Genomic DNA, 18,344 nt, shown 5'->3' with positions numbered 1-18,344 from the left:
ACCACTACTAATGTTCTGCTGTTACCACTACTAATGTTATGCTGTTACCACTACTAATGTTCTGCTGTTACCACTACTAATGTTCTGCTGTTACCACTACTAATGTTCTGCTGCTACCACTACTAATGTTCTGCTGTTCCCACTACTAATGTTCTGCTGCTACCACTACTAATGTTCTGCTGTTACCACTACTAATGTTCTGCTGTTACCACTACTAATGTTCTGTTAGCCAACACATTTATCTGTTACCACTACTAATGTTCTGCTGTTACCACTACTAATGTTCTGCTGTTACCACTACTAATGATCTGCTGTTAACACTACTAATGTTCTGCTGAAACCACTAATAATGTTCTGCTGTTACCACTACTAATGTTCTGCTGCTACCACTACTAATGTTCTGCTGCTACCACTACTAATGTTCTGCTGCTACCACTACTAATGTTCTGCTGCTACCACTACTAATGTTCTGCTGTTACCACTACTAATGTTATGCTGTTAGCACTACTAATGTTCTGCTGTTACCACTACTAATGTTCTGCTGTTACCACTACTAATGTTCTGCTGTTACCACTACTAATGATCTGCTGTTACCACTACTAATGTTCTGCTGTTACCACTACTAATGTTCTGCTGCTACCACTACTAATGTTCTGCTGTTACCACTACTAATGTTATGCTGTTACCACTACTAATGTTCTGCTGTTACCACTACTAATGTTCTGCTGTTACCACTACTAATGTTCTGCTGCTACCACTACTAATGTTCTGCTGTTCCCACTACTAATATTCTGCTGCTACCACTACTAATGTTCTGCTGCTACCACTACTAATGTTCTGCTGTTACCACTACTAATTTTCTGTTAGTCAACACATTTATCTGTTACCACTACTAATGTTCTGCTGCTACCACTACTAATGTTCTGCTGCTACCACTACTAATGTTCTGCTGTTACCACTACTAATGTTCTGCTGTTACCACTACTAATGTTCTGCTGCTACCACTACTAATGTTCTGCTGTTACCACTACTAATGTTCTGCTGTTACCACTACTAATGTTCTGCTGCTACCACTACTAATGTTCTGCTGTTACCACTACTAATGTTCTGCTGTTACCACTACTAATGTTCTGTTAGCCAACACATTTATCTGTTACCACTACTAATGTTCTGCTGTTACCACTACTAATGTTCTGCTGTTACCACTACTAATGATCTGCTGTTACCACTACTAATGTTCTGCTGTTACCACTACTAATGTTCTGCTGCTACCACTACTAATTTTCTGCTGTTACCACTACTAATGTTATGCTGTTACCACTACTAATGTTCTGCTGTTACCACTACTAATGTTCTGCTGTTACCACTACTAATGTTCTGCTGCTACCACTACTAATGTTCTGCTGTTCCCACTACTAATGTTCTGCTGCTACCACTACTAATGTTCTGCTGTTACCACTACTAATGTTCTGCTGTTACCACTACTAATGTTCTGCTGTTACCACTACTAATGTTCTGTTAGCCAACACATTTATCTGTTACCACTACTAATGTTCTGCTGTTACCACTACTAATGTTCTGCTGTTACCACTACTAATGATCTGCTGTTACCACTACTAATGTTCTGCTGTTACCACTACTAATGTTCTGCTGCTACCACTACTAATTTTCTGCTGTTACCACTACTAATGTTATGCTGTTACCACTACTAATGTTCTGCTGTTACCACTACTAATGTTCTGCTGTTACCACTACTAATGTTCTGCTGCTACCACTACTAATGTTCTGCTGTTCCCACTACTAATGTTCTGCTGCTACCACTACTAATGTTCTGCTGTTACCACTACTAATGTTCTGCTGTTACCACTACTAATGTTCTGTTAGTCAACACATTTATCTGTTACCACTACTAATGTTCTGCTGCTACCACTACTAATGTTCTGCTGCTACCACTACTAATGTTCTGCTGTTACCACTACTAATGTTCTGCTGTTAGCACTACTAATGTTCTGCTGTTACCACTACTAATATTCTGCTGCTACCACTACTAATGTTCTGCTGCTACCACTACTAATGTTCTGCTGTTACCACTACTAATGTTCTGCTACTACCACTACTAATGTTCTGCTGTTACCACTACTAATTTTATGTTAGTCAACACATTTATCTGTTACCACTACTAATGTTCTGCTGCTACCACTACTAATGTTCTGCTGCTACCACTACTAATGTTCTGCTGCTACCACTACTAATGTTCTGCTGCTACCACTACTAATGTTCTGCTGTTAGCACTACTAATGTTCTGCTGTTAGCACTACTAATGTTCTGCTGTTACCACTACTAATGTTCTGCTGTTACCACTACTAATGTTCTGTTAGCCAACACATTTATCTGTTACCACTACTAATGTTCTGCTGTTACCACTACTAATGTTCTGCTGTTACCACTACTAATGATCTGCTGTTACCACTACTAATGTTCTGCTGTTACCACTACTAATGTTCTGCTGCTACCACTACTAATGATCTGCTGTTAACACTACTAATGTTCTGCTGAAACCACTAATAATGTTCTGCTGTTACCACTACTAATGTTCTGCTGCTACCACTACTAATGTTCTGCTGCTACCACTACTAATGTTCTGCTGCTACCACTACTAATGTTCTGCTGCTACCACTACTAATGTTCTGCTGTTAGCACTACTAATGTTCTGCTGTTAGCACTACTAATGTTCTGCTGTTACCACTACTAATGTTCTGCTGTTACCACTACTAATGTTCTGCTGCTACCACTACTAATGTTCTGCTGTTCCCACTACTAATGTTCTGCTGCTACCACTACTAATGTTCTGCTGTTACCACTACTAATGTTCTGCTGTTAGCACTACTAATGTTCTGCTGTTACCACTACTAATGTTCTGCTGTTACCACTACTAATGTTCTGCTGCTACCACTACTAATGTTCTGCTGTTCCCACTACTAATGTTCTGCTGCTACCACTACTAATGTTCTGCTGTTACCACTACTAATGTTCTGCTGTTCCCACTACTAATGTTCTGCTGCTACCACTACTAATGTTCTGCTGCTACCACTACTAATGTTCTGCTGCTACCACTACTAATGTTCTGCTGTTACCACTACTAATGTTCTGCTGCTACCACTACTAATGTTCTGCTGCTACCACTACTAATGTTCTGCTGTTACCACTACTAATTTTCTGTTAGTCAACACATTTATCTGTTACCACAACTAATGTTCTGCTGCTACCACTACTAATGTTCTGCTGCTACCACTACTAATGTTCTGCTGTTACCACTACTAATGTTCTGCTGCTACCACTACTAATGTTCTGCTGTTACCACTACTAATGTTCTGCTGTTACCACTACTAATGTTCTGTTTGCCAACACATTTATCTGTTACCACTACTAATGTTCTGCTGTTACCACTACTAATGTTCTGCTGTTACCACTACTAATGATCTGCTGTTACCACTACTAATGTTCTGCTGTTACCACTACTAATGTTCTGCTGCTACCACTACTAATGTTCTGCTGTTACAACTACTAATGTTCTGCTGTTACCACTACTAATGTTCTGCTGTTACCACTACTAATGTTCTGCTGTTACCACTACTAATGTTCTGCTGCTACCACTACTAATGTTCTGCTGTTACCACTACTAATGTTCTGCTGTTACCACTACTAATGTTCTGTTAGCCAACACATTTATTTGTTACCACTACTAATGTTCTGCTGTTACCACTACTAATGTTCTGCTGCTACCACTACTAATGTTCTGCTGCTACCACTTCTAATGTTCTGCTGCTACCACTACTAATGTTCTTCTGCTACCACTACTAATGTTCTGCTGTTACCACTACTAATGTTCTGCTACTACCACTACTAATGTTCTGTTGTTACCACTACTAATTTTCTGTTAGTCAACACATTTATCTGTTACCACTACTAATGTTCTGCTGCTACCACTACTAATGTTCTGCTGCTACCACTACTAATGTTCTGCTGTTACCACTACTAATGTTCTGCTGTTACCACTACTAATGTTCTGCTGCTACCACTACTAATGTTCTGCTGTTACCACTACTAATGTTCTGCTGTTACCACTACTAATGTTCTGTTAGCCAACACATTTATCTGTTACCACTACTAATGTTCTGCTGTTACCACTACTAATGTTCTGCTGTTACCACTACTAATGATCTGCTGTTACCACTACTAATGTTCTGCTGTTACCACTACTAATGTTCTGCTGCTACCACTACTAATGTTATGCTGTTACCACTACTAATGTTATGCTGTTACCACTACTAATGTTCTGCTGTTACCACTACTAATGTTCTGCTGCTACCACTACTAATGTTCTGCTGTTCCCACTACTAATGTTCTGCCTCTACCACTACTAATGTTCTGCTGTTACCACTACTAATGTTCTGCTGTTACCACTACTAATGTTCTGTTAGCCAACACATTTATCTGTTACCACTACTAATGTTCTGCTGTTACCACTACTAATGATCTGCTGTTAACACTACTAATGTTCTGCTGAAACCACTAATAATGTTCTGCTGTTACCACTACTAATGTTCTGCTGCTACCACTACTAATGTTCTGCTGCTACCACTACTAATGTTCTGCTGCTACCACTACTAATGTTCTGCTGCTACCACTACTAATGTTCTGCTGTTACCACTACTAATGTTCTGCTGTTAGCACTACTAATGTTCTGCTGTTACCACTACTAATATTCTGCTGCTACCACTACTAATGTTCTGCTGCTACCACTACTAATGTTCTGCTGTTACCACTACTAATGTTCTGCTACTACCACTACTAATGTTCTGCTGTTACCACTACTAATTTTATGTTAGTCAACACATTTATCTGTTACCACTACTAATGTTCTGCTGCTACCACTACTAATGTTCTGCTGCTACCACTACTAATGTTCTGCTGTTACCACTACTAATGTTCTGCTGCTACCACTACTAATGTTCTGCTGTTACCACTACTAATGTTCTGTTAGCCAACACATTTATCTGTTACCACTACTAATGTTCTGCTGTTACCACTACTAATGTTCTGCTGTTACCACTACTAATGATCTGCTGTTACCACTACTAATGTTCTGCTGTTACCACTACTAATGTTCTGCTGCTACCACTACTAATGTTCTGTTGTTACCACTACTAATGTTCTGCTGTTACCACTTCTAATGTTCTGTTAGTCAACACATTTATCTGTTACCACGACTAATGTTCTGCTGTTTCCACTACTAATGTTCTGTTAGTCAACACGTTTATCTGCTCCCACTACTAATGTTCTGCTGCTACCACTACTAATGTTCTGCTGTTACCACTAATAATGTTCTGCTGTTACCACTGCTAATGTTCTGCTGTTTCCACTACTAATGTTCTGCTGCTACCACTACTAATGTTCTGCTGTTACCACTACTAATGTTCTGCTGTTACCACTACTAATGTTCTGTTAGCCAACACATTTATCTGTTACCACTACTAATGTTTTGCTGTTACCACTACTAATGTTCTGCTGTTACCACTACTAATGATCTGCTGTTACCACTACTAATGTTTTGCTGAAACCACTAATAATGTTCTGCTGTTACCACTACTAATGTTCTGCTGCTACCACTACTAATGTTCTGCTGCTACCACTACTAATGTTCTGCTGCTACCACTACTAATGTTCTGCTGCTACCACTACTAATGTTCTGCTGTTACCACTACTAATGTTCTGCTGTTAGCACTACTAATGTTCTGCTGTTACCACTACTAATATTCTGCTGCTACCACTACTAATGTTCTGCTGCTACCACTACTAATGTTCTGCTGTTACCACTACTAATGTTCTGCTGCTACCACTACTAATGTTCTGTTGCTACCACTACTAATGTTCTGCTGCTACCACTACTAATGTTCTGCTGCTACCACTACTAATGTTCTGCTGTTACCACTACTAATGTTCTGCTGCTACCACTACTAATGTTCTGCTGCTACCACTACTAATGTTCTGCTGCTACCACTACTAATGTTCTGCTGTTACCACTGCTAATGTTCTGCTGTTTCCACTACTAATGTTCTGCTGCTACCACTACTAATGTTCTGCTGTTACCACTACTAATGTTCTGCTGTTACCACTACTAATGTTCTGTTAGCCAACACATTTATCTGTTACCACTACTAATGTTTTGCTGTTACCACTACTAATGTTCTGCTGTTACCACTACTAATGATCTGCTGTTACCACTACTAATGTTTTGCTGAAACCACTAATAATGTTCTGCTGTTACCACTACTAATGTTCTGCTGCTACCACTACTAATGTTCTGCTGCTACCACTACTAATGTTCTGCTGCTACCACTACTAATGTTCTGCTGCTACCACTACTAATGTTCTGCTGTTACCACTACTAATGTTCTGCTGTTAGCACTACTAATGTTCTGCTGTTACCACTACTAATATTCTGCTGCTACCACTACTAATGTTCTGCTGCTACCACTACTAATGTTCTGCTGTTACCACTACTAATGTTCTGCTGCTACCACTACTAATGTTCTGCTGCTACCACTACTAATGTTCTGCTGCTACCACTACTAATGTTCTGCTGCTACCACTACTAATGTTCTGCTGTTACCACTACTAATGTTCTGCTGCTACCACTACTAATGTTCTGCTGCTACCACTACTAATGTTCTGCTGCTACCACTACTAATGTTCTGCTGCTACCACTACTAATGTTCTGCTGTTACCACTACTAATGTTCTGCTGTTAGCACTACTAATGTTCTGCTGTTACCACTACTAATATTCTGCTGCTACCACTACTAATGTTCTGCTGCTACCACTACTAATGTTCTGCTGTTACCACTACTAATGTTCTGCTACTACCACTACTAATGTTCTGCTGTTACCACTACTAATTTTCTGTTAGTCAACACATTTATCTGTTACCACAACTAATGTTCTGCTGCTACCACTACTAATGTTCTGCTGCTACCACTACTAATGTTCTGCTGTTACCACTACTAATGTTCTGCTGCTACCACTACTAATGTTCTGCTGTTACCACTACTAATGTTCTGCTGTTACCACTACTAATGTTCTGTTTGCCAACACATTTATCTGTTACCACTACTAATGTTCTGCTGTTACCACTACTAATGTTCTGCTGTTACCACTACTAATGATCTGCTGTTACCACTACTAATGTTCTGCTGTTACCACTGCTAATGTTCTGCTGCTACCACTACTAATGTTCTGCTGTTACCACTACTAATGTTCTGCTGTTACCACTACTAATGTTCTGCTGTTACCACTACTAATGTTCTGCTGTTACCACTACTAATGTTCTGCTGCTACCACTACTAATGTTCTGCTGTTACCACTACTAATGTTCTGCTGTTACCACTACTAATGTTCTGTTAGCCAACACATTTATTTGTTACCACTACTAATGTTCTGCTGTTACCACTACTAATGTTCTGCTGCTACCACTACTAATGTTCTGCTGTTACCACTACTAATGTTCTGCTGTTAGCACTACTAATGTTCTGCTGTTACCACTACTAATATTCTGCTGCTACCACTACTAATTTTCTGCTGCTACCACTACTAATGTTCTGCTGTTACCACTACTAATGTTCTGCTACTACCACTACTAATGTTCTGCTGTTACCACTACTAATTTTATGTTAGTCAACACATTTATCTGTTACCACTACTAATGTTCTGCTGCTACCACTACTAATGTTCTGCTGCTACCACTACTAATGTTCTGCTGTTACCACTACTAATGTTCTGCTGCTACCACTACTAATGTTCTGCTGTTACCACTACTAATTTTCTGCTGTTACCACTACTAATGTTCTGTTAGCCAACACATTTATCTGTTACCACTACTAATGTTCTGCTGTTACCACTACTAATGTTCTGCTGTTACCACTACTAATGTTCTGCTGTTACCACTACTAATGTTCTGCTGCTACCACTACTAATGTTCTGTTGTTACCACTACTAATGTTCTGCTGTTACCACTTCTAATGTTTTGTTAGTCAACACATTTATCTGTTACCACGACTAATGTTCTGCTGTTACCACTACTAATGTTCTGTTAGTCAACACGTTTATCTGCTCCCACTACTAATGTTCTGCTGCTACCACTACTAATGTTCTGCTGTTACCACTAATAATGTTCTGCTGTTACCACTGCTAATGTTCTGCTGTTACCACTGCTAATGTTCTGCTGTTTCCGCTACTAATGTTCTGCTGCTACCACTACTAATGTTCTGCTGTTACCACTACTAATGTTCTGCTGCTACCACTACTAATGTTCTGCTGTTACCACTACTAATGTTCTGCTGTTACCACTACTAATGTTCTGCTGCTACCACTACTAATGTTCTGCTGCTACCACTACTAATGTTTGCCTGATAATTAATGTGCTACTGAATACGTGTGTCTCCCTCTGTAACCCTCAGCCCCTCTATTCTCCCTCTGTAACCCTCAGCCCCTCTTGTCTCCACCAGTCTCCCTCTGTAACCCTCAGCCCCTCTAGTCTCCCTCCCTAACCCTCAGCCCCTCTAGTCTCCATCAGTCTCCCTCTGTAACCCTCAGCCCCTCTAGTCTCCATCAGTCTCCCTCCCTAACCCTCAGCCCCTCTAGTCTCCCTCTGTAACCCTCAGCCCCTCTAGTCTCCATCAGTCTCCCTCTGTAACCCTTAGCCCCTCTAGTCTCTATCAGTCTCCCTCTGTAACCCTCAGCCCCTCTAGTCTCCATCAGTCTCCCTCTGTAACCCTCAGCCCCTCTAGTCTCCCTCTGTAAACCTCAGCCTCTCTAGTGTCATCAGTCTCTTTCCCTAGCCCTCGGCCCTCTAGTCTCATCAGTCTCTCTCCCTAGCCCTCAGCCCCTCTAGTTTCCATCAGTCTCCCTCTGAAACCCTCAGCCCCTCTAGACTCCCTCTGTAAACCTCAACACTAGTTGTCTGCTACTCCCTGATTGTCATGTGACAGTCTACTCAGTGCCTCACCAGCCTTCCAACAAGACCCTCAGTGAGGCTTCCCTGCTCTCAGCCTGGCCTATAGAATCACTGAGAGGACAAACAACCGGAGTTCCTCAATGAATGACAAAGGATGTTGATTTAGCAAATTGTTACCCACTGACTCTTTCTCTCTCTTTCTGTGTCTCCTGTCTGGGTCTCGGTCTCCTGTCTGTGTCTCCTGTCTGGGTCTCGGTCTCCTGTCTGTGTCTCCTGTCTGGGTCTCGGTCTCCTGTCTCGGTCTCGGTCTCCTGTCTGGGTCTCTTGTCTGGGTCTCGGTCTCCTGTCTGGGTCTCCTGTCTGGGTCTCGGTCTCCTGTCTGGGTCTGGGTCTCCTGTCTGGGTCTCTTGTCTCCTGTCTGGGTCTCTTGTCTCCTGTCTGGGTCTGGGTCTCCTGTCTGGGTCTCCTGTCTGGGTCTGGGTCTCCTGTCTGGGTCTGGGTCTCCTGTCTGGGTCTCTTGTCTCCTGTCTGGGTCTGGGTCTCCTGTCTGGGTCTCCTGTCTGGGTCTCTTTTTTCCTGTCTGGGTCTCCTGTCTGGGTCTCTGTCTCTTTTTGTGTGTCTCCTGTCTGGGTCTCTGTCTCTCTACGTGTGTCTCCTGTCTGGGTCTCTGTCTCTCTCCGTGTGTCTCCTGTCTGGGTCTCTGTCTCCTATCTGGGTCTCTGTCTCCTATCTGGGTCTCTGTCTCCTGTCTGGGTCTCTGTCTCTCTCCATGTGTCTCCTGTCTGGGTCTCTCTCTCTTGTCTGGGTCGGTCTCTCTTGTCTGGGTTTCTTTTCTGGGTCTCCTGTCTCTGTCTCCTGTCTGGGTCTCTTGTCTGGGTCTCCTGTCTCTCTGTGTGTCTTCTGTCTGGGTCTCTGTGTTCCATGTAGGTGGGAGCTGAACGCCATGACGACCAACAGTAACATCAGTAGACCCATCTTCTCCTCTCACGGCTAATCTGGACTGGTTCCCTCCCCAGTACCATAACACCAGGGCTGAACTGACCCAGAGCTACCACAGTACCAGAACACCAGGGCTGAACTGACCCAGAGCTACCACAGTACGATAACACCAGGGCTGAACTGACCCAGAGCTACCACAGTACCAGAACACCAGGGCTGAACTGACCCAGAGCTACCACAGTACCAGAACACCAGGGCTGAACTGACCCAGAGCTGCCACAGTACCAGAACACCAGGGCTGAACTGACCCAGAGCTACCACAGTACCAGAACACCAGGGCTGAACTGACCCAGAGCTACCACAGTACCAGAACACCAGGGCTGAACTGACCCAGAGCTACCACAGTACCATAACACCAGGGCTGAACTGACCCAGAGCTACCACAGTACCAGAACACCAGGGCTGAACTGACCCAGAGCTACCACAGTACCAGAACACCAGCGCTGAACTGACCCAGAGCTGCCACAGTACCAGAACACCAGGGCTGAACTGACTCAGAGCTACCACAGTACCAGAACACCAGGGCTGAACTGACCCAGAGCTACCACAGTACCAGAACACCAGGGCTGAACTGACCCAGAGCTACCACAGTACCAGAACTCTACTGTCTGGACTGACTCTACTGTTTCTTGCTGTTGGCTCTCTCTTGCTGTTGGCTCTCTCTTGCTGTTGGCTCTCTCTTGCTGTTGGCTCTCTCTTGCTGTTGGCTCTCTTCCTGTTGGCTCTCTTCCTGTTGGCTCTCTCTTGCTGTTGGCTCTCTCTTGCTGTTGGCTCTCTCTTGCTGTTGGCTCTCTCTTGCTGTTGGCTCTCTCTTGCTGTTGGCTCTCTCTTGCTGTTGGCTCTATCTTTCTGTTGGCTCTCTGTTGGCTCTCTCTTTCTGTTGGCTCTCTCTTTCTGTTGGCTCTCTCTTTCTGTTGGCTCTCTCTTTCTGTTGGCTCTCTCTTTCTGTTGGCTCTCTCTTGCTGTTGGCTCTCTCTTTCTGTTGGCTCTCTCTTTCTGTTGGCTCTCTCTTTCTGTTGGCTCTCTCTTTCTGTTGGCTCTCTCTTTCTGTTGGCTCTCTCTTGCTGTTGGCTAAAATCATTGATCTCCCAGTTCACCACCACTTCTCTATTTTAGCCCCCTGGACACTGACAGGAGGGGTTGTATTGGTGCTGAATGGTGCTTTAGTATCTGGGTTTGTGTTGCTTTATTACTCACAACTCAATGAGAATCACTTTGATTGTTTTACCAGTATTATAATGATGAGAGCATATTCTCCCTGATTGTTTTACCAGTATTATAATGATGAGAACATATTCTCCCTGATTGTTTTACCAGTATTATAATGATGAGAGCATATTCTCCCTGATTGTTTTACCAGTATTATAATGAGCAGAACATATTCTCCCTGATTGTTTTACCAGTATTATAATGATGAGAACATATTCTCCCTGATTGTTTTACCAGTATTATAATGAGCAGAACATATTCTCCCTGATTGTTTTACCAGTATTATAATGAGCAGAACATATGCTCCCTGATTGTTTTACCAGTATTATAATGAGCAGAGCATATTCTCCCTGATTGTTTTACCAGTATTATAATGAGCAGAACATATTCTCCCTGATTGTTTTACCAGTATTATAATGAGCATAGCATATTCTCCCTGATTGTTTTACCAGTATTATAATGAGCAGAACATATTATCCTTGATAGTTTTACCAGTGTTATAATGAGCAGAGCATATTCTCCCTGATTGTTTTACCAGTATTATAATGAGCAGAACATATATACTCCCTGATTGTTTTACCAGTATTATAATGAGTAGAACATATTCTCCCTGATTGTTTTACCAGTATTATAATGAGCAGAACATATTCTCCCTTATTGTATTACCAGTATTATAATGAGCAGAACATATTCTCCCTGATTGTTTTACCAGTATTATAATGATGAGAACATATTCTCCTTGATTGTTTTACCAGTATTATAATGAGCAGAACATATTCTCCCTGATTGTTTTACCAGTATTATAATGAGCAGAACATATTCTCCCTGATTGTTTTACCAGTATTATAATGAGCAGAAAATCAACCATTAGAAAAGCATCTAAGTGGTTACACAGCTCACATTGGGAAAGTTCTGTTATTCACCAAGAGTTCTGTCATCTTTTCTCTCTGTGGAACAACTGAACACCACAGAAATGTCTCCTACCTGACAGAATGCCTCCAACCAACCCCAATAGTTTGCTGAGATGATGCCAACCACCTAGAACAAGTTAGCAAAGATTATATCCATCTCCTGGTCAGTCATTTATACAAAAATACCAGTTATCTTGCTTTTCTTGTTCTGATTTTACCTACAGTGGGGGGGGAAAGTATTTGATCCCCTGCTGATTTTGTACGTTTGCCCACTGACAAAGAAATGATCAGTCTATAATTTTAATGGTAGGTTTATTTGAACAGTGAGAGACAGAATAACAACAAAAATATCCAGAAAAACGCATGTCAGAAATGTTATAAATTGATTTGCATTTTAATGAGGGAAATAAGTATTTGACCCCCTCTCAATCAGAAAGATTTCTGGCTCCCAGGTGTCTTTAATACAGGTAACAAGCTGAGATTAGGAGCACACTCTTAAAGGGAGTGCTCCTAACCGCAGCTTGTTACCTGTAAAAAAGACACCTGTCCACAGAAGCAATCAATCAATCAGATTCCAAACTCTCCACCATGGCCAAGACCAAAGAGCTCTCCAAGGATGTCAGGGACAAGATTGTAGACCTACACAAGGCTGGAATGGGCTACAAGACCATCGCCAAGCAGCTTGGTGAGAAGGTGACAACATTTGGTGCGATTATTCGCAAATGGAAGAAACACAAAAGAACTGTCAATCTCCCTCGGCCTGGGGCTCCATGCAAGATCTCACCTCGTGGAGTTGCAATGATCATGAGAAAGGTGAGGAATCAGCCCAGAACTACACGGGAGGATCTTGTCAATGATCTCAAGGCAGCTGGGACCATAGTCACCAAGAAAACTATTGGTTACACACTACGCCGTGAAGGACTGAAATCCTGCAGTGCCCGCATGGTCCCCCTGCTCAAGAATACATATACATGCCCGTCTGAAGTTTGCCAATGAACATCTGAATGACTTAGAGGACAACTGGTGAAAGTGTTGTGGTCAGATGAGACCAAAATGGAGCTCTTTGACATCAACTCAACTCGCCATGTTTGGAGGAGGAGGAATGCTGCCTATGACCCCAAGAACACCATCTCCACCGTCAAACATGGAGGTGGAAACATTATGCTTTGGGGGTGTTTTTCTGCTAAGGGGACAGGACAACTTCACCGCATCAAATGGACGATAGACGGGGCCATGTACCGTCAAATCTTGGGTGAGAACCTTCCCTCAGCCAGGGCATTGAAAATGGGTCATGGATGGGTATTCCAGCATGACAATGACCCAAAACACACGGCCAAGGCAACAAAGGAGTGGCTCAAGAAGAAGCACATTAAGGTCCTGGAGTGGCCTAGCCAGTCTCCTGACCTTAATCCCATAGGAAATCTGTGGAGGGAGCTGAAGTTTCAAGTTGCCAAACGTCAGCCTCGAAACCTTAATGACTTGGAGAAGATCTGCCAAGAGGACTGGGACAAAATCCCTCCTGAGATGTGTGCAAACCTGGTGGCCAACTACAAGAAACGTCTGACCTCTGTGATTGCCAACAAGGGTTTTGCCACCAAGTACTAAGTCATGTTTTGCAAAGGGGTCAAATACTTGTTTCCCTCATTAAAATGCAAATCATTTTATAACATTTCTGACATGTGTTTTTCTGGGGTTTTTTTGTTGTTTTTCTGTCTCTCACTGTTCAAATAAACCTACTATTAAAATTATAGACTGATCATTTCTTTGTAAGTGGGCAAACGTACAAAATCAGCAGGGGATCAAATACTTTTTTCCCCCACTGTATACTGGCACAGCAAAGTGTACAGCTTACCTATACTGGCACAGCAAAGTGAACAGCTTACCCATACTGGCACAGCACAGTGTACAGCTTACCTATACTGGCACAGCAAAGTGAACAGCTTACCTATACTGGCACAGCAAAGTGTACAGCTTACCTATACTGGTATAGCAAAGTGAACAGCTTACCTATACTGGCACAGCAAAGTGTACAGCTTACCTATACTGGCACAGCAAAGTGAACAGCTTACCTATACCAGTCCCGTAACCTAGCCAACCGTTAGCAGGTGATGCCAGCCAGATGGCTGTGTCATGTCTGTCTAATGTACAGTCTACCTGTTCCGTCAGTACATTCAGAAAGTATTCACACCCCTTGACTTTTTTCACATTTTGCTACGTTACAGCCTTATTCTAAAATTGATTACATTGTTGTTTTTTCCCTCATCAATCTTCACACAATACCCCCATAATGACAGAGCAAAACAAAACTATCACATTTACCTAAGTATTCAGACCCTTTACTCAGTACTTTGTTGAAGCACCTTTGGCAGCGATTACAGCCTCAAGACTTCTTGGGTATGACGCTACAAGCTTGACACACCTGTATTTGGGGATCTGTAGATCCTCTCAAGCTCTGTCAGGTTTTATGGGGAGCACGCTCCACAGCTATTTTCAGGTCTCTCCAGAGATGTTAGATCGGGTTCAAGTCTGGGCTCTGGCTGGGCCACTCAGGGACATTCAGAGACTTGTCCTGAAGCCACTCCTGCATTGTCTTGGCTGTGTTCTTAAGGTCGTTGTCCTGTTGGAAGATGAACCTTCACCCCAGTCTGAGGTCCTAAGCGCTCTGGAGTAGGTTTTCATCAAGGATCTCTCTGTACTTTGCTCCGTTCATCTTTGCCTCGATCCTGACTCGTCTCCCAGTACCTGCCGCTGAAAAACACCCCCACAGCATGATGCTGCCACCACCATGCTTCACCGTAGGGATGGTGCCAGGTTTCCTCCAGATGTGACGCTTGGCATTCAGGCCAAAGAGTTCAAACCTGGTTTCATCAGACCAGAGAATCTTGTTTTTCATGGTCTGAGAGTCTTTAGGTGTCTTTTGGCAAACTCCAAGCGGGCTGTCATGTGCCTTTTACTGAGGAGTGGCTTCTGTCTGGCCACTCTACCATAAAGGCCTGATTGGTTGAGTGCTGCAGAGAGGGTTGTTCTTCTGGAAGGTTCTCCCTTCTCCATAGAGGAACTCTGGAGCTCTGTCAGAGTGACCATCGGGTTCTTGGTCACCTCCCTGACCAAGACCCTTCTTCCCTGATTGCTCAGTTTGGCCGGGCGGCCAGCTCTAGGAAGAGCCTTGGTGGTTCCAAACTTCTGCCATTTAAGAATGATGGAGGCCACTGTGTTCTTGGGGACCTCCAATGCTGCAGACATTTTTTTGGTACCCTTCCCCAGATCTGTGCCTCGACACAATCCTGTCTCGAAGCTCTACGGACAATTCCTTCGACCTCATGGCTTGGTTTTTGCGCTGACTTGCATTGTCAACTGTGGGACCTTATATAGACAGGTGTGTGCCTTTCCAAATAATGTCCAATGAATTTAATTTACCACAGGTGGAGTCCAATCAAGTTGTACAAACATCTCAAAGATGATATACAATGGAAACAGGATGCCCCAGAGCTCAATTTCAAGTCTCATAGCAAAGGATCTGAATACTTATGTAAATAAGGTATTTCTGCAAACATTTCACTATGGGGTATTGTGTGTAGATTGCTGAGGATTTTTATTTAATACATTTTAGAATATGGTTGTACTGTAACAAAATGTGGAAAAAGGAAAGGGGTCTGAATACTTTCAGAATGCACTGTATATGAATATTGGCTATTTCCAGCCCTTTCTTGTGTAGCTTATCAGAGATAGACATATGGAAAAGAGCAAACTAAGCAAGATAAAAATATATACATTCAGCAGTCCATTAATGGCGCGGCAGCGTAGCCTAGTGGTTAGAGCGTTGGACTTTTAATCGAAAGGTTGCAAGTTTGAATCCCCGAGCTGACAAGATATGAATCTGTTGTGTGTGTGTGTGTGTGTGTGTGTGTGTGTGTGTGTGTGTGTGTGTGTGTGTGTGTGTGTGTGTGTGTGTGTGTGTGTGTGTGTGTGTGTGTGTGTTCGCGCGCGCTGTGGGGTTGAAGCTACAAACCCATAGACTTGGCTCTCTCATCCCTTCCAGGCTTCATGGAGGGAGGGTGGACAATGAGCCTGTCATAGTGGATGTCCCCACACTCTCTGGCAGCTTTCATTGCTGGGATCAGTTCTTTCCTCTTGTGGCGCACAGCTTCAGGATGCTCCTTGTCGAGGAAGAAATAAGTTCCTCTCTTTTTCTTGGCTCTTTCCAGAACAGCTACCTTGTCCTTGAACCTCAGGAACTTGATCACTATTGGCCTGGGTCTGTCACCTGGGCTGGTGGTGGGTTTTACAATTCTGCGGGCACGGTCCACCTCAATCTTCAATTTCTCAGAGATCATTTCCCTCACTTTGTCCTCAGACTCCGTCCAGGTCTCATGTGGAGATTCTGCAATTCCGTCCACAACCATGTTGTTCCGCCTTGACTGTCCCTCGAGATAGTCTGATATATATGTCATTGTTATCATGGATTCACACACAGAACTGATGTCCTCTCTCAATGACTTACAGGTTGCTGTCATCTTGCTGTTGTCCTGTTTCAACTCATCGAGCTGACCCTGGGAGAACTGCAGACTGGTCTTCAGGTCGTCCAATCTTTTGTTAGTTGAATCCACCAGTATTTGGATAAAACACTTGAAGCTGTGTCAGTGTGTTGTGACAACTGCATATTTTAGAGTGGCCTTTTATTGTCCCCAGCACAAGGTGCACCTGTGTAATGATCATGCTGTTTAATCAGCTTCTTGATATGCCACACCTGTCAGGTGGATGGATTATCTTGGCAAAGGAGAAATGCTCACTAATTGGGATGTAAACAAATTCGTGCACAACATTTGAGAGAAATACATTTTTTGTGCGTATGGAACATTTCTGGTATTTTTTATTTCAGCTCATGAAACATGAGACCAATGCTTATTATGTTGCGTTAATGTTTTTGTTCAGTGTATGTTTGCATATAATGACAATAAATTCAAAAAACTATGCTGGTATTCTTTTGTGGATTTATTTAGTTGTTTATTAAATTATATTCTTAGCTCAATGTGACTATTTAATAGTAGTAGCCATAATTCATCAATGGCGGCTTGCAGGGTTCTGGTTCAGTGAAGAAGAACGTCTAGGTTTCTGACCAAAGGACCGTTTAAATGGGGGATATGACGCAATCAAGGTTCTTTAAGGAACCTTTTCTACTGAAAGTGTATAAACTGTGTGCACACAGGCTAATGTAGTGGGAGGATAAGCACAATCTCACATCAAGTTCAGTTTTTAGAAAGAGCAACTTTTGAGTGAAAACTGGCGCCGGCATAGCCGAACGAGTAATCCCAAACAGTAAGTCTAGGTTACAGCAGAGACTGTGGCTAAAGTAGAGAATCCCAAACAGTAAGTCTAGGTTACAGCAGAGACTGTGTCTAAAGTAGAGAATCCTGCACATGTGCAGAAGCTTCTAAATGTTTGGCTATTGGGAATTCAGAACCACTTGGTAAAATGTATTGCAGAGTTCCTGCACCTAAATACACCAGTACCTGCTCCTAAATACATCAGTACCTGTTCCTAAATTCACCAGTACCTGTTCCTAAATTCACCAGTACCTGTTCCTAAATACACCAGTACCTGCTCCTAAATACACCAGTACCTGCTCCTAAATACACCAGTACCTGCACCTAAATACACCAGTACCTGCACCTAAATACACCAGTTCCTGTTCCTAAATACATCAGTACCAGTTCCTAAATGCACCAGTACCTGCTCCTAAATACACCAGTACCTGCTCCTAAATACATCAGTACCTGCTCCTAAATACACCAGTACCTGCTCCTAAATACATCAGTACCTGCTCCTAAATACATCAGTACCTGCTCCTAAATACATCAGTACCTGCTCCTAAATACACCAGTACCTGCTCCTAAATACATCAGTACCTACTCCTAAATACACCAGTACCTGCTCCTAAATACACCAGTACCTGCTCCTAAATACACCAGTACCTGCTCCTAATTACATCAGTACCTGCTCCTAAATACACCAGTACCTGCTCCTAAATACACCAGTACCTGCTCCTAAATACACCAGTACCTGCTCCTAAATACACCAGTACCTGCTCCTAAACACACCACTACCTGCTCCTAAATGCACCAGTAACTGCTGATTGGCCAAAATACCAATTAGTTGAAAGAAACATCCGAATTGGGCTGCCTGTGTGTAAATGCAGCATTTGACATTTTCCTG

The 18,344-nt window shown here is 42.8% G+C and overlaps 1 protein-coding gene across 5 annotated transcripts in view; it reads left to right on the top strand.

Moving 5' to 3' along the window:
• LOC106578738 (kelch domain-containing protein 3) overlaps positions 1-17,102 on the top strand; it is a 194,702-nt gene extending 177,600 nt beyond the window's left edge. For all 5 annotated transcript variants that reach the window (XM_045702234.2, XM_082965710.1, XM_082965712.1 and 2 more), the window contains one exon: positions 9,940-17,102. In XM_045702234.2, the coding sequence (XP_045558190.1) occupies positions 9,940-10,006 (67 nt within the window). In that variant the 3' untranslated portion in view covers positions 10,007-17,102. The remainder of the gene's footprint in view (positions 1-9,939) is intronic.
• Positions 17,103-18,344: the final 1,242 nt, after the last annotated feature.

This window comes from Salmo salar, chromosome 19 (genome assembly GCF_965601325.2).
Source record: "Salmo salar chromosome 19, fSalSal1, whole genome shotgun sequence".
Lineage (NCBI taxonomy): Eukaryota > Metazoa > Chordata > Actinopteri > Salmoniformes > Salmonidae > Salmo > Salmo salar.
The sequence above is the reverse complement of the archived record's forward strand: the minus strand, read 5'-3'. Positions and strand labels throughout refer to the sequence as shown.